General features: G+C 43.1%; 1 protein-coding gene across 1 annotated transcript in view; it reads right to left on the bottom strand.

Annotated features, from left to right (window-relative positions):
• The window catches only part of LOC149320894 (uncharacterized), a 63,582-nt gene that overhangs the window by 36,185 nt on the left and 6,664 nt on the right, over window positions 1–20,733 (bottom strand). Inside the window, exons 6-8 of the mRNA XM_089529782.1 lie at window positions 20,243–20,265; window positions 18,302–18,420; window positions 14,376–14,620 (exon numbers count right to left, since the gene is read on the bottom strand). Coding sequence (XP_089385908.1) covers window positions 14,376–14,620; window positions 18,302–18,420; window positions 20,243–20,265 — 387 coding nt within the window. The remainder of the gene's footprint in view (window positions 1–14,375; window positions 14,621–18,301; window positions 18,421–20,242; window positions 20,266–20,733) is intronic.

The following is a 20,733-nucleotide window of genomic DNA, read 5'->3' on the forward strand; positions in this document are numbered from 1 at the left end:
TAATCTCCTCTGGTTTATTTGGATAATGTTCATGAAACAAACGAATTAAATCCGGAGTGTCTACATGTCCGGCACACACCCATTCATTATGAGAGTCTGGAAAATGTTTCCAGTTGACTATGTATTGCAACGTGTCCAGTGCCACCTCGAGTCCAAAATTTTAGCCACTTCAAAGTATTGTTCCCCCACCACTGCCAGCAGGGGAGGAGGCTCTGGATCTACCCTCCGATTTGATGGCACCATGACATCTACCCTCATCAGTCACTGACTCTCCAGTCAAACTGATTGGATGGCAGCCTGACTTCAATCATCATCGGTCCTTGACCCTCCATTGTCAATCCAATTGGATGGCAGGCCAACTTTGATTTTCGTTGATCCCTTACTCTCTGCAGTAAAGCTGATTGGATGGCTTCCCAACTTCAATCTTCATTGTCCCTGACTTTCCGAAGTCATACTGATTGGCTTGCAGCCCGATGTTGACCCTCGTCGGTCCCTGACTCTCCAGAGTCATACCAAATGGATGGCTGCCCGACTTTGATCTTCATCAATCTCTGAATCTCCAGGGGAAAACTGATTGGATCGCACCCTGACATCATCCCTCATCAGTCCCTGACTCTCCAGAGTCATACCAATTGGATGGATGGCCAAGTTCGATCTTCATCGTTCCCTGACTCTCCAGGGGGAAACCAATTAGATGGCAGCCTGACATTGACACTTGTCAGTTCCTGAATCTCCGGAGTCATACCAACTGGATGGCTGCCCAACTTCGATCTGTAGCAATCCCTGAATCTCCCATGGCAAACCGATTTGATGGCAGCCTGACATTGACCCTCGTCGGTCCCTGACTCTCCGGAGTCACACCAATTGGATGGCTACTCAACTTTCATCTTCATCGGTCCCTGAGTTGCCCAGGGCAAACTGATTGGATGACAGCATGACATCCACCCTCATCAGTCCCTGACTCTCTGGAGTCATACCAATTGGATGGCTGCCCAGTTCAATCTTCATCGGTCCCTGAGTCGCCCAGAGCAAACCAATTCGATGGCAGAGTGACATTCATGCTCGTCGGTCCTTGACTCTCTGGAGTCATACCAATTCTATGGCTGCCCAGTTCGATCTTCATCAGTCCCTGATTTGCCAGGTAAAACTGATTGGATGGCAACCTGACTTTAATCGTCATCGGTCCTTGACCCTCCAGTGTCAGTCCAATTGGATGGCAGGCCAACTTTGATCCTCATTGATCCCTTACTCTCTGCAGTCAAGCTGATCGTATGGCTGCCCAACTTCAATCTTCACAGCCCTGACTTTCTGAAGTCATACCGATTAGCTTGCAGCCAAATGTTGACCCTCGTCGGTCCCTGACTTCCCAGAGTCATACCAATTGGATGGCTGCCCAACTTCGATCTTCATCCGTCCCTGACCTGCCTACAGAAAACCGATTGGCTGGCAACCTGACATCAATTCTCGTCTGTCCCTGACTCTCCGGAGTCATACCAATTGGATGGCTGCTCGACTTCAATCTTCATCAGTCCCTGTCTCTCCGGGGGAAAACCAGTTAGATGGCAGCCTGACATTGACACTCTTCAGTTCCTGACTCTCTGAAGTCATACCAATTGGATGGTGGCTCAACTTCAATCTTCATCGGTTCCTGACTCGCTGGGGTGTAACCTATTGGATGGCAACCCGACTTCAGTCATCATCAGTCCCTGACCCTCCACGGACCATCCAGTTGGATGGCACCCAACTTCTATCCTCGTCGATCCCTTTCTGGGATTAAACCATTTGGATGGCAATCTGACATCAACCCCCATTGGTCCCTGACTCTCCGGAGTCATACCAATTGGCTTGCAGCCTGACTTTGATCCTCGTCAGTCCTGTCCGACTTCACTCCTCGTCTGCCCCAGACTTCCCATGGTCAAACTGATTGACTTGCAGGCCGACATCAATCCTCATTGGTTCCTGACTCTATGGGATTAAACTGACTGGCTCATAGCCAAACTTTGATTGTCTTTGTTGCTCCAGGGTCAACCTGATTGGCTCACAGCGTACCTTTGCTGTCGTTAGTCCCAGACTCTCCAGGTTCAAGCCTATTGCCTCACATCCTTCCTTTGATGCTTGTCAACCCCTCCCTCTCTAGAGCCACTCTTTTTGCTGAAAAGAACCTTTTTCATGGCCACTCACTAACGGCTAATGGCTATTGTACTTCTGAGAGGGAGTAATTATTGGCTGCTCCTGACTTCGGCCCTCTTTGCTCCTGGATTCTCTGGGGTCAAACCAATTGGATTGCAGCCTGACTTCGATCGTCATCATGCACTGACCCTCCAAGGTCATACTGACTGGATGGCAGCCCAACTCCAATTCTCATCAGTCCCTGATTCTCCAGAGTCATACCAATTGGATGGATGCTCAACTTCAAACTTCATCGGTTTCTGACTCTCCGGGGGAAAACCAAAGCCCGACTTTGACCCTCATCGGTCCCTGACTCTCTGGGGTCAAACCGATTGAATGGCAGCCTAACATCAGCCCACATCGGTCCTTGACTCTCTGGAGTCTTACCAATTGGCTTGCAGCCCGATTTTGATCCTCATCAGTCCTATCCAACTTCAGTCCTTGTCAGTCCCAGACTCCACAAGGTCAAACTGATTGACTTGCAGCCTGACATCAATCCATGTCGATCCCTGACTCTTTGTGGTTAAAGTGATTGGCTCATAGCCACACTTTGATCCTTCTCGATGCTCCAGGGTCAAACCGATTGGCTGACATCCTACCTCTGCCCTCGTCAGTCCCTGATTTTCTGGGGTGAAACCTATTGCCTCACATCACTCCTTCGATGCTCATTGACCCCTGTCTCTCTAGGGTGTCCCTGATTGGCCTCCAGGCGATCTGACATGGCACCTTCCCCAGGTACTGGTGGTAGCCAAGTTGCCATCATGGTATGCCCACCTTCCATCCTGACACTCTTTTGGGAGAACAAGTATTAAGGCCTCAGCGTTGGTACCATGTTAAGCTACACAAGAGGATTCTAATGCAGTTTCTTTCAGTTTCTGAGAGCCATGATTTTCCCCTCTAGATGTCGAGGGGCACCGCTGGCTCATTCCTCCCTGATTCGGGACTATAGTGTGCCCTCGATACCAAGGGCCACTATCTGCAAGTGCTCTGCTTCCTTCTGGTTAACCATAGCACTGTTTTACCATAACCCATTACTCCTATTTTACCATATCAAAATATTACCACATCACTATATCAACATATTACTAAATCCCCTCATATGTCCCATCATGACAGATCCATATACTTCTGGATTCTGTCATTCCTCCACCTCAGAGCTAGAATACCCACTTTATTAATCCCTCCCTGGTTTATCTGGATAATGTTCATGAAACAAGCAAATTAAATCTGGAGCATTTACATGTCTGGCATACACCCATTCATTGTAAGAGTCCAGAAAATATTTTCAATTGACTAGGTACTGCAACTTGCTCCAGTGCCACCTCATGTCCAAAATTTTGACCACTTCAAAGTACTGTTCCCCCTCCCCCGGATCTACCCTCCAGAGATCTGCAACTAACACTGGTTTCAGGATGCTGAAATGTAACACTGGATGCAAATGCCTATAGGTTTTACGCAGGTCCATTTCAGCAGTCACTTTGTTGATCAGCCTTTTTACTGCAAAACGTCCTACAAATTTTGGTCCCAGTTTCTTGGAAGGCTGATGAGTCTTTAAATGTTTAGTGGACAAATAAACCTTGCTCCCTGGTCCAACCTCCCATTCTTTGCCCCTCTTGCGATCCACAAAACCTTTGTAGTCCTTCTTTGCAACCTTCAGCACTGTTACCCACACTTTGATCCTTCTCGATGCTCCAGGCTCAAACCGATTTGCTCACAGCCTACCTCTGCCCTTGTCAGTCCTTGACTCTCTGGGGTCAAACCTATTGCCTCACATCCCTCCTTTGATGCTCATCAACTCCTGTCTCTCTGAGGCATCCCTGATTGGCCTCCAGGTGATCCTACATGGCACCTTCCCCAAATATCGGGTGGTAGCCAAGTTCCCATCATGGTTTAGCCGCATTCTGTCCTGACAGTCTTTGGGAGAACAAATACTAAGGCCCCACCGTTGGTACCGTTTTAAGCTACATAAGTGGATTCTAATGCATCTGGCCTTTCAGTTTCTTAGGGCCGTTATTGATGCCATTGCATGCTCCTTGTCACCACCTGGTTGATTTCGTGGTCTCGACTGACTGTCCACAGGAGCCAATGTGGCTGATGCTGTTTTGAGTTTAAGGCCATAGTTGCTGCCTCTGTAGCAAGGTCAACTACCAGTGGGCTCTCTGTTAATTTGGAGCCATGATTTTCTCCTTTAGATATCGAGGTGCACCAGTGGCTCATGCCTACCTGATTTGGGGCCATAGTGTGGCTTTGGTACCGAGGGCCACTATCTGCTAGTGCTCTGCCAAATCTGGCACCATACTTGTCCCCTCCCTTTCGAGGCATATTATGGTTCCTACAATTCGTCCCTTGAACCACTACCATTGATCATTTGTTTGCCTCCAAGCCATGATCACACTGGAACACGGTCATTCTGATTCGGGGATATGGTTATTGTCTCTATGCCTTAGTGTACCTTTGTATGGTTCATAACCGCCTCCTATTTCATTTGAATCCGAGATGTATCTCAGATTGCTCCCACGGTATCGAGAGAGGCCGTCATTGGTCAGGTATACAGTGTGCATATTCCTTCCTAACCGAGACTTGACATAATTACTATCCCTATATAGCTGAGTCGGGGGATGTGGTACTCCCTCCATACTGAGAGAGGACATCACCATTCTCATGTTACAATTTTATGAGGATGTCCTTCCCCTCAGGCTGCATGCTATTATGTAAACATGCCCATGACAGTTTAAATTGTCCTCTGAAACCAGGGGCAGCTAATCATCAGTTAATGCAGACATTCAATCCAAGCCAAGTCGAACAATTTATGCCTATCCCAAGTCCAAATCCAAAAAGAGTGGTCAAATTTCTTAGCCAAATAGTCAATCCGATATAAAATTGGTTAAAAGAACAAGCGATTCTGAGCAAAGTTCCTTTGAAGTTGCTAATGCAGCAGAAAAGGGAACTGGGAAAAGGGCGGGAACACTAGGGACTTCATAAGGGTGGGAGGAGGTACAGCCAAAAAAGTTGCAAACTAAGTTTTGCCCAGTGATTCAAGAAGTTTCTGAAGTTTACTGCGCAGGTACAGAATTACTCATTTGTGTGAAATCGCAGATAACCACCCAAAGAAATACCATTACAGGTAAGCAACCTGTCTTTATTGGTACTGCTCTTCAGGGGCTCTGCTCTGGGCACTAGTTTGATGGCGCAGTCTTTCTCCAGGTAGGGTGGAAGTTGATCACCCTCCTTTTCCTCTAAAACCTCCGCCAAGTCCCGATATACAGAGGGTAGCTTAGCTGATCCTCCCAAGTGGCGCTTTCGATCCACTCCTGCAGCGGGTAGGATTGGTTCAAAGCCGCCACTGTGCTCTCCCCTACATTCGGATTATTGTCACTGGTTTGGGTCCTGCATCCCGGATCATCAAAATCCAGTTCTCTTGACCCTGACCGGATCCTGGGATTGTGAAAGTGTAACCAGTCTATTCCCAGGATCACCTGGTAGTGCGAAGTGGGTCCAAACCTGATTTTCTCCCAGTGCTCCGCAACCCTAAGCCAAATTGTCTCCATTTTTTCACTGTCACGTTTTCTTCCCATGGTAGAACTGTCCATCTATTCAAAAGTGATGGTGTGCCCCACCTTTTTGATGTCCAGCCCTATCTCTCACACTATTTTTGTGTTGATGAAGCACCGAGTGCACCACAAGTCTATAGCCACTATCAGGTTCATACTCCGGCCCCTTTTTCAGTCTTCCACCTTAACCTCGAGGGTGTATAAGGGGAGCCCTCCACTCACGCTTGAAGTACAGCACTGTGCATATATGGCTGACCTCCACCACTGCCTAAGACCGGTCGTTGAAATTTTCAGCTGGCTCAGCATTGTCCTCCAACTCAGTCATGTCTGGAGTTTCCTCAGACTCCTCATCGTCGTGGTTTGCCGTCTTGTGGGCCCGGCTGCCTGGTTCCTTGCTGGTGCACCACTAGTCTCCCACCAGAGAGGAGGGGATGCTCCCTTTGCTGAGGTGCCCTGCGAATGGTCCTTTCGCTCAGGGCAAGGCAGAGTCCGAGCCTTCTCTGCCTCTAGCGCTACGTTTTACGAACTTTGGTTCCCTGTTCCTTTCCCTGGGAGTGGCTTGGGTTTTAGTTGGCTCCCTTGCCCACTCCCGGTTTTCATTGCGATACTAAGCGGATCTCCTCCCTCGCAATTTCAGCTTCCCCTGCTGATTAGATCCACTCCCTCATGGTCTTTAAGCTGTCTGTCCTCTAAATCCACTTGAGCAGGTCCATGTGCAAGCCTGCTTTGAAATGTTGTACTTTGGTTGCCTCAGGCCAATCCGGGACTTGCGCAACCAGCCCCTGGAACTCAGTAGCATATTCTGTCATGGAGCGGTCTCCCTATATGAGCACCGTCAACTTGGATTGAGCATTCTCTGCCCAGAAGGGGTCTCCGAATTGGGATTGTAGCTCGACCATGAATTTAGGCAAACACTGCAATTCTGCAGCTCCGGCATCAAAAAGTTGTATGAACCAGTCTGCCGCTTCACCTTTCAGGTGGGAAGTCACGCGCCTCACTTTTGCAGCCTTGCTCAGAAATGTAGGACCCCACTTACACATGTGTGCCTCCACCTGTGCTGCACTCCCAATTGTCTGGTGATTGGGTTCTGGGTATGACTGGCAGGGGCTCAGGCCGGCAGCTGGGCAGTCGTGCTCCACCAAAGACTAGCCTCCACAGTCATGCGGGTCGAGCTGATGTGGAGGGTGCTTCTTCTTCTGCTACAGTGCTCCTTCCGGGGGCTGGCTGTCCACCTACAGCCTGCTCCGTTTCTGGGGCCGAAGCTCCCACCCTGGTTCTAGTGAGCTGGGCCACTACCTCTTCGGCCACCATGTTCAGTAGCACTTGCTTGCCCTCTAGCAATCCCTGTCTTGCACTGGTCAATGGTGTCTGAAACCACCTGTCTTCCCCCACTCCGCTTAGCAGGGCTTTTTCCCACAGTCCCTCCGACATTTTCTTGTTCCCTTCATAATCCATGAACCAGTCCTCCCTGTTCTTGTGGGACCATTCTGCTCCACGCTGTCAACGGGGCTTCCATCCCAAACCTCCTGCTTCACCCTGCATCTCCCTTTGCATATCAAGGTCTTCTCACTCCAGCTCCTAGGCCAAAGTTCTCCTGCCCTTCCCAGGCTGTGGCCACCCGGCCTCTGCTTGTTGGAGGGCTCCTCCAGGTCCGTTTTGCCTCAAGCCAAATGCGATTGCTTCTTAGGAGGTTTGGAGGGAGATTTGACACTTTGTCAGGACCAACAAACTAAGATTTGAAAAGTCAAGAAAACATTGCAGTGAAATTGACTGACAGTAACTTCTCCAGTAATTGCCCATTTGTTCCCATTTTGCATTTCAATCGGATAGCAGTCCCCCTCTGTTGCTTGCCTTCCTCCCTTCGTGCTTCCCTCTGCTTAACCATAGCACTGTTTTACCATTAGCCATTATTCCTATTTAGCTATATTAAAATATTACCACATCACTATATCCCCTCATATGTCCCATCATGACAGATCCATATACTTCTGGATTTTGACAGTGATTGTGTGAGTGAGTGTATGAGTATGTGTGTGAGAGTGAGTGAACATGGAGTATGAGTGTGTGAGTGTCAGAGTGAGTGGGTGAGTGAATGAGTGAGGCAGTGTGGTCGAGGTGAGTCTCCCTCCCTCCCTCCCTCCCTCCCTCTCTCTCTGTCTGAGTGAATGTGATGAACTAGCGGATCTTCATGGGTGGAAGCTGGTGGAAGTTGGCAGGTGGAAGCCAGGGACGAAGTCGCCAGACAGAAGCCGGGGATGCATCTGGGTTGAAGCTGGCAGAAGGCAGAGCCCATCCCTCTTACCTCTTGCGTTCTTGTCTTGCAGGAATGAGAAGCTTTATCGTTGTTGTGGTGTGAGACTCTGTGATTCAGCCATCTTCCTGAAGCAAATCCAGTCTTTGTCTATTGTCAGGATTGCTGTTGTGGTTAACCACCCTCAAGTTGATTTCAACCCATGGTGACCCTGTGAATGATACTTGTCAGGATACTTACATGTAAAATGTGCTTTTAAAAACCAATAAATATGTTTTTTGGGGGGGGAACTTAATTGTTCACAATCACCATCATTATTTGCATTGTTTTATGCATGGTGTATATGGAGTACAAGTGATTCATAGAATCAGAGAGCTGGAAGAGACCCCAAGGACCATCCAATCAAATCTCATTTTGCCATGCAAGAAGACACCATCAAAGCACCCCTGAGAGATGGCCATCTAGCCTCTGTTTAAAGACCTCCAAAGAAGGAGACTCCACTACACTTTGATGCAGTGTATTTCACCGTCAAACAGCTCTTACTGTCAGGAAGTTCTTCCTAATGTAGATGTGGATTCTCCTTTCCTGTAGTTGGGATCCATTGCTCCAGGTCCTGTTCTCTTGAGCAGCAGAAAATGGGACCACCTGACTTACCAGGCTGGTCCAGTTGCTGGGTCAAATCTATTTTTGTTCAGGCAATAATTTTGTAATAGCTGTTCTAGGAAAGCCTGAACTGATTTTTGTTGTTGTTGTGTGCCTTCAAGTTCTTTCCAAATTATGGTGACCCTAACACAAACCTATTATGGTGTTTTCTTGGCGAGATTTGTTCAAAGGAAGTTTGCATTTGCTTTCCTCTGAGGCTGAGAAAGTGTGACTTGCCCAAGATCACCAGTGGGCATCCATGGCTGAGTGGAGATTCAAACCATGGTCTCCAGAATAGTAGTACAATGATCATACTACTACACCACATTGGCTTTAACTTTGCTCAATTTCTAAATAGTTATACCTCCCCTCTAAGAAATTATTGAGCAGCCAAGCCCAGAAGGTGCCAGTGCTAGTAGATTTTATGTTATTAAAACTAAAAGTGTTCAGTTTGGGGACAAAAGCCAGCAGGAACAGCTGTGGCCTGAATCATTTCTTCAAAGGTCAGAACAATCTTGACCCAATATGCAGTAATGGATGGCAGCTTCCATATCAGTGTGGTGCTGAATCCACCCCAGATTTGAGCCTGAATTTTAGAGGGTCTGTCTAAGGCTGTTTAAAATACATTCAGCACCTTAGACATACCCATGCAATTTGGACTAAAAATGGGAGCTGATTTAGTATCGCTCTGACATGAATCAAGCACCAGGGGCTATATGGCTGTACCAGCAATAAGGAATCTGTTGTGAGGTCAAATGGCAACATGACTTTGAACGGTTATTGTTTGCTTTGTTTCTCAAGATGCTAAAATAAATAACTACAGTGGGCCCTTGGTATCCACTGGGATTTGGTTCCAGGACCTTCAAAACTCATGGATGTTGAAGTCCCATTAAATACAATGGCATAGTGAAACAGCGTCCCCAATATAAAATAGCAAAATCGAGGTTTGCTTTTTGAAATTTATATAATTTTTGAATATTTTCAAGTCATGGGTGCTTGAATCCGTAGATAAAAAAATCTGTGGATACGGAGGGCCAATTGTATTTGGTGAAGACATCCTGGGAAACCTCTAGACAAGCCTCTTTTTTGTGCAGTCTCGTTCAAGGAGGGTGCAAGACATCACCATCAGTTTCTAGCCTTTACTTCCCTTTGAGGCAATTGATATTCACGGGGTGCATTCCCACTATGATTGAAAGCGATCGCTCATCGGGTTATATGACCGTCGTTCCCATTTGAAACCGGTTCCGATCCTACTTGAAATAAAGTGAGGCAAATGCAGAAAAAGAAAAAGAAAGAAAAAAGTTTTCCCAGGAACTAGTTTCCTAGTGATTCTTTTGAAAAGAATCGATTCCAAAGCATGTTCAACCTAAATTTTATCTACTAAGCATGTGTGGACCAGAATTAGGGAAAAATATGAATTGTTTTTACATGACCACTACAACGCGTATCACATTTGCACAGAACTGGAAATCTAAAGTACTCCCTGAAGAAGAAGATTGGCTGGTAAAGCTGTATGACGCATTAGAAATGGATATACTATCTCAAAAATTGACAACAAAACTCCTGGAGGAGGTACAAGAAGAATTGGAAACCAGTACTGGCCTACCTAGAAGAGAGAAGAAATAAAACAAAGTAGAAAGAAACCCTTTTGACAGGAAGCTGCTACAAAGTTTAGTAACTGTATAATAGGTTAAGGAATGAAACAATTAGAGGATGTCTTTCATAATTAAACACATAAAGTGACAAGGAGGAAGGGAGGGGAGAGTATGTCAATGATGAAGTGTTAAGAGTTAAGAATAGTCAGTGCTCTAGACATTTGGAAGATTCAGAAAGAGACGTATTTTTTAAGATATAATAGCGAAGTTGTTAATAAATAAATGGAAATGTTAAACAAAATGATATAAAAGCAAGTTATATAAGAAAGACTATAATGGAAATTCATGCAGATCAGGGGAAAAACAGTCAGCTGTTGAGTCGGAAGTTAGGATGATAGAAGTTGTAACTGAAGGTTTAAGTAAGTTATATGGAAGGTATGAGTGGGGAAGAAAAGATGAAAGGGGGAAAAGGAATGTTGTTAGTGAAGATGATGTAAGAAAGTTTAAGAAAGTTGGGATAAGAATAAGAGAAGGTATAGAGAGGGAGAAGATTTGGAAATTGTAGATGAATAATAAGTTTACAAGAGGGGGGAGTATAGGATTTATAGAAGAAGGTATGTACCCTTCTCCTATATCCATATTGATTCATTATTCAGATTATGTGACTTGCTTGATTTGTATGATTGGTATGATTTGTAACATATGATTTTAACTAATAATTTTTTAAAGTAAAAACTGGACATTTTTAACCATAAATTTGGCTGGCACGCCTATATTTGGTATGGCAAATTAAAAACTAATAAAGAATTCACCGACCATATAATTCAGAAACCACTATTACAAACAGGGGCAAAATATAAAGACATAATGTATAGGGGAATACCATTATGGATTTCTCTAGAAGAAGCATTCTTAGGCCAATGAAAAGAACAGCAAAATTTTAAAGATAAGATATAAATATATACTCAAGTTAGCATGGCTGGAAAGAGGCAGCATAAGTGATGGTACATCCAGCCCTTTTACTGTAGCCAAATACCAGGAATCTGGAGCTGAAAAAAGGCTGTACGCATCATTGTTCATCCTCTCCTTGCTTGCTTTTGAAAGGAAGCAAATCACTGCATTTTAAGGAAGTTTTGGAAGATTTTGGCCCATTTTAAGACAAAAATAATCCAGCATTTTAGGGGACACTTGAGGACTTCTATCAAGGTCTAAGGGCCACATGCAGCCCACATGCCACACTTCATCCACTTCTGTTCTAAGGTATATATGATTCACACAAAACTATTAGCCACTCTTGTAGCAGTTACATCCTACATTATGCAGCTTTCCTCTTACTTGGTTAGCAGAGATCAGTTTCCCTTTTACAAAGAAGTCCTTTGTTTTACATATACCATTTCTTTTCCAGCCCTTACATCACTTCATTTTGCCTGCCAAATGAAAAATGTTGCGGCACAAAATTGTTAAAGCTGGTGATGGACATGACACAAACGCTGAAATCCATTTACTCCCCTCCAAAAGTTTTAATGAATTCCTAAGAAAAAGGTGTATTTCCTGTATCTTTCTCTATTGCAGAATTTGAAATGCATCAATATTCTTCTATTGAGGCTGGTATTCATTAACTTCAGTACTGACCCAGTCTGTCTGTGGTCAACTGGCAATCAATTTGTGTATCTTCAAACATTAAATGTATGGTTTCCTTGACCCGAAAACCCTCAAGTACAATATTAGGTTAGGCATTGAAAATCCTCCCTTATTAAATGGAAAATACTTTTTATTTTATTGTAATTGGAAGAAGGGCTGAGCCTATAATGAGCTTTTTATTGCAGATTCCAGTTGAAGTACGACAGTAAGCAATTCACAAGAAATACATGGGGAAGAGTAAGACAGATTGGATCCAGCTTGTACATGCTGAAGGCAAGCTAACAAGGAATACACTCATCGTATGTTTTTAAAAAGCAGCTGTTGTGATACCAGGGGTGCAGTCACACTACAGAATTAAACTATCATTCCCTTTTGCCTGCCATGGTTCTGTCCTATTGAATCTTGAAATTTGATGTTTAGAGAGAAGCATTTGAAATTCTCAACCAGAGTGCTGCAGTGCCTTACTGTTGCCATGGCAGGGAAAGTGGTATCATAGCATTATAACTGTACTGTACGAATGGATCCCAGGAATACAGTGGGCCCTTGGCATCCTCTGGGGTTTGGTCCCAGGACTCCCATGAATAACAAAATCTGTGGATGCTCAAGTCCCATTAAATGCAGTGGCATTGTAAAATGGCGTCTCTTATATAAAATGGCAAAATCAAGGTTTCCTGTTTGAAATTTATACATTTTAAAAATATTTTCAAACTGTGGATGTTTAAATCCATGGATATGGAGGAGCACCGACTGTACTTCTGTTCCCAGATTGTATATGAAATCTGCTCCGTATTGAAATCTGGAATAACAACTCTCTGCAAAATTCAGGTTGTGTAATATTTTTTATTGACTAACCCAAACATTACAAATGTGGCAAGCTTGGAGTTTTCTACAACCTGTTTTTAAAAACTATATTTGAAATTGTAGCTATAGACAGAACATAGGAAAACGGAGTTGAGCATATTAATTAAGGACAGTAACAATGCAACTCAATGTGGGAAAGATAACAACATGAACTAAAGAAAAATAGCTTGTAAATCAAGAGGACAGTTGCTGGGAGATGGCTTTGTGAAGTCTTTCTAAGCAAATGAAGTAAAAGGCTACTAAATTGCCTCAAACTTATGTTTGTAAGCTTTTTTGAATGGGGAAGTCAGTTTTTCTAGCAGGGGCTTTCCAAAACTACTTTCTAGACTTAGATGGTGCAAAATCTGAAGGACGGGGGGAAAGTCCAAAAATCTGGCTAGATGTAGCAGCCTTTGTCCCTGTAAACCGACAGGCTGGTGAGCTGATGGTTGCAGCTTCAGTGAAAAGTGTTAAGGTACCTGTTTATAGTTCCTCTTTTTCTGAAGACAAGGCCTATTAAGGCAGACTTACTCCACTGCCTTAAGAAGACACCAATCAAAAATTTCAGGGAGACAAACGGTTCATCTTTTCCAAGCCACCACTGAAAAATTCTGCTCCCTTAAAAACCAAGCAATTTTTTTCTACCATAACCCCTGTTTCATATAAGACCATTTTTATTAACAGCATTATGCAAAAGCTAAAATGCATCCCTCATACTTCTCTAAATAAGCCAAGAATTTACCAATCGTTAAATACAGTGAGAGACAATTAAAATGTCCTATGGTATTGAAATGTTTTTAAAGTACTGTATTTTTCTACTTTAAGGAAAGAGGTAAAATTAATTAAATGGAAGCAATTAAATTAGTTAATTAAAATAAGGATTTTTTTTAAAAAAAATTAAAAGGGCAAGCCCTCTAGTTCCCAAAACCCAAATGCAGCAGCCTGACTCTACTGCATTTGCCCATCCCTGGAGTACAAGAAAGATGGCTCTAGGAAGTGATGCCTGATCTGATTGACCAGGTAGCATGCCTGAAAAAGCCAGGAAACCCAGCTGGGTCTCTTTTCATCCAGCCTTGTCTGCTAACCTTACCACTATCTCTTAACACAGCATCAGCTGCCAAGGTTGGAGTGAATCCTAGCTGGAGGCTCTGTTATTACAGGATAAGAACATGGCAAGACACATCACAATTAACACAGGTATAGGGCAAATTTTGTACAAAAAGTCAAATATTGGGCATTCATATGTGGCACAGAAGGCACTGTAGAATGTAACTGTAACAGAATTAGTGTTCTCAACATAAACACATATAGTTTTCCTGGACTCAGAATTTGTATTCGGGACATGCAAACCTCATTCTCTTGCAAATATGCCATCAAGCCCTAGCCCGGATGTTTGGAGTTATTGGTTCAAAGGAAAGAGATCTGGATGTTGGCTCTTTGTCCCCGCAGCCAAAAGAAAGGGAGAAGGGCCTCTCCTGAGAATGAGACCCCAGAGAATATGTGAAGAAGGACTCTCGTATCAGTATCATAAAAGGCCACCCTTCCCCCAGCGCAATTCAAAGAGACTGCAATCGTCTTGGGCTCCCTCCTCAGGGACAGAACAGACTGAGCATGTGAGTCAGGGACCCTGTAGGCACCATCCCACTTCCCCACAGCCCAGATCCCTTCTTCTGGGCTTATGTTGACACAGCCCTTTCTTCTTACAGACTTCCTAGCCACCCCCACAGCCCATTCTTCCTCTGTTTCCACAAAGACTTCCCAGAAGTGCCGACCAGCTGTGAATCCCTCACAACCCAGCACGTAAGCGCACTTGTCAAATCTCTCAGGAAAATCAGGCAGGTCTCGAGGTTTGTCACCACATGTCACACTCTTGCAATCCTCAGAAACAACAAGCTGTGGGAAAGCTGTGTCTGGATCCAGAGTTATGTTTGCTGTTGGCGGAGGAGGAAGAGGAAGAGGCAGAAGGAAAGGAACAGCATCAGTTGGCAGATACCCATCAGAGAAATGACAAGCCCCACTTCTACTTCCAGATTTCCCACAATAAAAAAATCACTGTTGTGAACTTTGATCCAGGCTTTGATTATTTATCTATGGAAAAAAATTACTATCTATAAGCCTTATTGCATGAAAAAAGAAAATGGAGTGGGAGAATAGCAGCCTTTTCCATTCCTCTCCATGTGCCATCATAGCACTCATGACTGTCTCCCTCAGAAAGAGCATGGAAGTGCTACAACAGCATGCGGAGAGGCATGGAGAAAGCTACTACTCTCCCACTCCATTTTGGCTTTCTCTTCTCATGTGATAAGGCTCTAAGTCTTTTACAAAATCAACACTTAAAAACAGAAAGAAAGAGTTGCTCTGTTTCAGAAGTATAGAAAAAGTAAAATCCACCATTAGGAAAAAGTTGTTTGGATTACAAATTCCAGAATCCCCAACCAGTATGCCCATTGGGTAGCCCAATAGTACAACTAGCTGTGTGGCAATGGAGGCTGGGGGAACTGGGGAATTATAGCCCCACCAAATATACTTTTTTTTCAAAATCTGAATGAAACACTCATTTTCCTGATGAGGGAAGAGAGAATTCACATCCCATTACTACATGTGAAATGGAAGATGCAGGTGGCCAGAGAAAGGAATGAGGGGACCTCAGCTCAACAGAGCAAACAGGAGCTACTATGTTAAGTCTCCCCATACAGCATCAATTGGGAATAATATCAAGAGAGAGCCACAACCCATTTCTACAGCAGGTAAAGAGATCACCTTGGGAACACGATATTTCCAGCCCCTGCAAGGACCAACCAAATTTCTGATCAACCCCCATCCCTCATTAGAAAGTGGCCCTGTTCTGGAAAGTTACCTTTCTGCAAGGGAGGTCTGGAGAAGAAAGTATCTGCAAAACAAAAAAATACGACATTTATTTCATTTCATTTTTATGCCGCCTTTCTGCCAGAAAGGGACCTAAGGCGGCTCACAAAATAAAAGCTCTTTAAAGACTTTACTACAAAAATGTAAAAATATTTAAAACAATCCAGTTAGAAGAGTATTAAAATTAACATAAAAAACATACAAAAGTTAAAATGTAACACCATTGTGCTTCCAACAAATCTTGTTAACAAAAAAATGCCAGTTCATAATGAAGAATTTATTTCCTACTTATTTCATGAGAAAGATTCATAGAATCTAAATGAATCTGGCTAAGGGTCTCAGGGGTCAAAATAGCAAAGAGATGCCCTCCTCTTATGATGATTGGCATTTGCCTTTGAACAAATCCTGGAAATTGTTTAGTTTGGATCTTGGATCTTGGATATAATTACAGCACTATAGAAATAAAGTTTAATAATAAAAAAATAAGTTTAATAATAGTAATAATTCTCAAGAACCTAGGTTTGTACACAATGGCAGCCAGCATCTTCCATGTCAGTGGTGAATCTGTTCTAGAGTTTAGTCCTAACTTAAAGTAGCTGTCCAAGGTGCTTGAAATGTTTTTTTTAAATAAAATAAGAAAGTACATTTAAATACTAAGCTAAATAACAATTTAACCACAGATGACATAACTTTAAAGTGATTAATGAAGACACTGAAATAATTATTTTCTATACCTTTATTCAATCATTAACCAAAATGGAGATTGGAGTCAAGAAATCAGAAGAAGACTAGGACTTGTAAGGGCAGCTATGAAAAAACTGGATAAGATCATAAAGTGAAAAAATATTCTTGACTACCAAAGTCAGGATCATCCATACTATATTATTTCCACTTTCTATGTGTGGGTAAAGGAAGCTGGACAATGAATCATAGAGTTGGAATAGACCACAAGGGCCATCCAGTCCAATCCCCTGCAATACAGGAACTCTCAGTCAAAGCATCCCTGACAGATGGCCATCCAGCCTCTGTTTAAAGACCTCCAAGGAGAGAGACTCCTAGGAGGGAGTGTGTTCTGCTGTCAAACAGCCCTTACTGTCAGGAGGTTCATTCTAATGTTGAGGTGAAATCTCTTTTCCTGCAGTTTGCATCCATCCTAGTCTCTGGAGCAGCAGAAAACAAGCTTGCTCCCTCCTCAATATGAATTCCCTTCAAGTATTTAAACAGGGATATCATATCACCTCTTAACCTCCTCTTCTCCAGGATAAACATCCCCAGCTCCCTAAGGCGTTCCTCATAGGGCATGGTTTCCAGACCCTTCACCATTTTAGTCACCCTCCTTTGGACACGCTCCAGTTTCTCGATGTCCTTTTTGAATTGTGGTGCCCAGAACTGGACACAGTATTCTAGTATTCCATAAAGAAAGCTGACAGGAAGGAAGTCTACTCATTTGAAATGTGATATTTAAGAAGTTCTGCTGTGAACTGCCAAAAAGACAGATGAATGGGTCCTAGAGCAAATAAGGCCAGAACTCTCACTAAAAGCCAAGATAACTAAACTGGGGCTTCAAAGATATAGCCGTATTAGTCTGTAGAATTAGTATGTAGAGGGAATTATGCATCTGAGGAAGTAGACTTTAGTTTACAAAAGTTCATGCTACCAAATTCTTTCTTTCAGTTAGTCTCAAAGGTGCTACAACTCTACGATTCTATAATTCTAAGATCGGTCTATAAACTGGGGCTGTCATCCTTTAACATACGAGACAATGCATCCCCTTGGAAAAGACAATACTGCTCAATAAAGTGGAAGGCAGTAGGAAAATGGAAGGCCACACTACAGGTAGATTGATTCAATTAGCAGCCGTGCATTTGCAAGACCTGAGGAGGGCAGCTGATGATTATGGATCTTGGAGGTCCCTCATTCATGGGATTGCCATAAACCAAAGTCAACTTGATGGGATATAACAACAACAATCTGATGGAGATCATTACATGTGTGTCTTCCTGATTTGATAATTCAATATCATAAATCAAGTCTCCATTGCCTCCTAGTAATATTTTCACAATGGAATCTTCCATGGTCATTCTGTTAGATGATGAACATGACAGTACAAATGGAGGAGAGGGATGTTAGTGCTCCTATGTGGTTTTCCCCTCCCTAGATCCATCACCTATGATTAATTTCTGACCTCTTTCTCCATAATAGAGTTCAATGGGATAGATATACAGTGGTTCATGTCCTTCTTGGAAAGATGGGTCCAAGAGGGTGGTCTGATTTAAAAGAGATTGAAAGTCAGGATGTGACCCTCAAGAAGGCCATACAAATATTTCTTAGGTGAAATGTGTTGGACTAATTTGAAGAACAAAAACTTTCTTTTATATATACCCTGAGACTCAAAATCTCTTTTACAACAGATTTGTTAAATGTTTCCAGTCCCTTCTGCTTCTTCCATTTTTCCTCAGAGAATTGTACCTGAGAAACCTCTACTCATATATTTATGCCTTGTCTTTTTTCTCCTTGGACAAATTACATGGCAACAATTTTGGTACAATGGGAGATTCTGCAGAGATTGTGGGCATAAGGAAGAAAAATAAAACAGCTAATTTCATTGTTACCTTCTATTCTAGATGTATGTCCACAACTGGAGTGCTTTGTACACTTCTGGTAACACTACCACAAAACGTTTTAAAGAATATACTAAACAACAGCTTTATAACCAGGATAAATGTCTTGTTCCTACTCTTCCTTACCTTTGAGTTGCTTCAAGACAATCTCTAAGAAGGGACTTATATCAAAGATGTCTGAAATCATCCATGTCAGCCAAGGAGGAAAAGCCACAGTTTTTTCCAGGTTCTCTCTTTTCTCAGTACTGGGGATAGAAACAATTTTCACTCACTAGCTGTCTCATCCAGAATCGGTACTTATAACTTGCTTTTCTCCCCAAATCTGAATTATAGGCAGCTTGCAGCAGGATTTTCTTTTAAAATATATAAATAAGAGATAGAAAAAATACAGAAGCAGGTACTGAGTGACAGAGGAAAGAATATTCCTTTTCACAATGGCATCTAGGGGTTTTAGTTTTTAATTGTTGTTTTTATGCTTTGATATTGTGTTTTTAATATGTTATACTGTTTAATACTGTCTTAAGGGGGGGAGGGATAAAGTGTTTTTAATTGTTGTATTTTATATTTTACTGTTGTCAACCGCCCGGATTGGTTTCCCATAGGGCGGTATACAAATAATAATAATAATTATTATTATTATTATTATTATTATAGGACCCAAAGGCGAAACATCTGTTCCCCAAAGGACCAGTGTCCATGTATCATTCATGTCTTTCCAAAGAGGATTTCTCAGAGGACATGACCATGCTCACTGTTTCCCTGACCACAACTGGATGCCACTTGCAAGGGGCTGGGAAAGTGATATATTCCACTCTTTTTAAAACATCTATCAGTTGCCTGTCATTTTAATGCATTTTAAATGTGTTTTATTTTTGATGCAACACTGCTTCAGTGATCACTTGCCACAAAGCCTGTGGCTGGTTTACAGACTTCCCCTCTGGCTGGTTCTAAATGGAAAACTATTGATTTTGGTTTTTAAAAAACAAGAAGGTGGAGGCAGAGAAGTGGAAGTGGAAGAAAAACACCCTGCTGCTCCCAGCATGACTGACAGGACTGCTCTGAAAATGAGTTTGAAATTAAATGGCAAAGTAATGTACAGTCAACAGAGAAAAGCAAAGCCAAGAAGGGAACAGAGATATGCAATGTGGAGGAATGTGGATGGAAACAACTTGGGAGTTAGCACAGTGGAACAGTCCCATCATTTCAGCGTAACGGATGAACAGTGGTGGCACAGGGAAGAACAGAACAGAAACATAATGGAAAGTGCCTAGCATCACCAGAAAAAGCTGCCCTGCTGCCTTTCAAACATCTCAGGAATGGGTAGGGCAACTGTCATAGTAGCCTAGAGTTAGAAGAGACCCCAGGGACCATCCAGTCCAACCTCATTCTGCCATGCAGGAATACACAATCAAAGCACCCCTGATAGATGTCCATCCAGCCTGTTTAAAAATCTCCAAAGAAAGAGACTCCACTCCTCTCTGAGGGAGTGTCTTTCACTGTCAAACAGCTCTTACTGTTAGGAAGTTCTTCCTAATGTTTAGGTGGAATCTCTTTTCCTGTAGTTTGAATCCACTGCTCTGTATCCTAGGTATCTGGGGTAGCAGAAAACAAGCTTGCTCCATCCTTAACATCCCTTCAAATATTTAAACATGACTTTTCTGTCAACTCTTAACCAAGGAAGCCACAGTTTTGAGTCTGCAAGACCAGAACAAGACTGTTGATGACTGGGGTTCATGGAGATCTCTCACACAGAGGCTCACCATAAACTGAAGCTGATTTGATGGCAAATAATGACAACATTGTGCCACCACCTAAACCATGACTGGCCTCAGTGTAGTTGCATTTACTGACAGAATTGCAGCCTAAGACCACAATGCTAAGTGCCATTATTTGTGTGGATGCAGTCTGACTTAACTGCTGAGTATCGGCATATAAGAAATGCACAAGTTCAAACATGTGCCCTGATTTTAATCTGTGAAGTCTTGGGATCTAAGGAATCCTGTAATCCCTTCGACGGGAACTTGAGTGTCAGCACAAAGAAGGGAAATGAGGGGGGAATCTTCTTACCTCATCAAAATTCTTCTCACATCCTAGAAGAAAAAAAGTAAAAGTAAAGGGAGTTCAGTGCAAATGTACCAAAGGACTCTTTCACAAACACAAGCACAACCAAAGGATTCTTCAGAAACTTCTGGTGAAGGTGTCCAGTTGACAGCAGGGAAAGGGAATTCCCACCATCTTCAACCACTGGTTAAAAGTAACAAGAGGAGTTCCAGAGTGTGTGGACAGGGATCATTGCTATTATGTAAGATGACAGGAATTAAACGAAAGCAAAGCTTACAGAGGCAAGAAGGACTTGGACTTCCCAGCAGAGCCGTGCTGTTCTGAAACTCAGCGTCCAAAAGACTGGTGCAGCCTAATGTTTATAGTGTCTGTTTCAGAGCTGTCCTTCAAGTAATCATTGAAATGCTACACCTCACATACCACTCTGTTAGTGATGATGGTGAGGCCTGGTGGATATTGCAGACATGAACTGACAAGACAATCCATTAACACCAAAG

This window comes from Sceloporus occidentalis, unplaced genomic scaffold, assembly GCF_023333645.1.
Source record: "Sceloporus occidentalis isolate IW3139 unplaced genomic scaffold, rSceOcc1.0.p SCAF_1, whole genome shotgun sequence".
NCBI classification, from domain to species: Eukaryota; Metazoa; Chordata; class Lepidosauria; order Squamata; family Phrynosomatidae; genus Sceloporus; species Sceloporus occidentalis.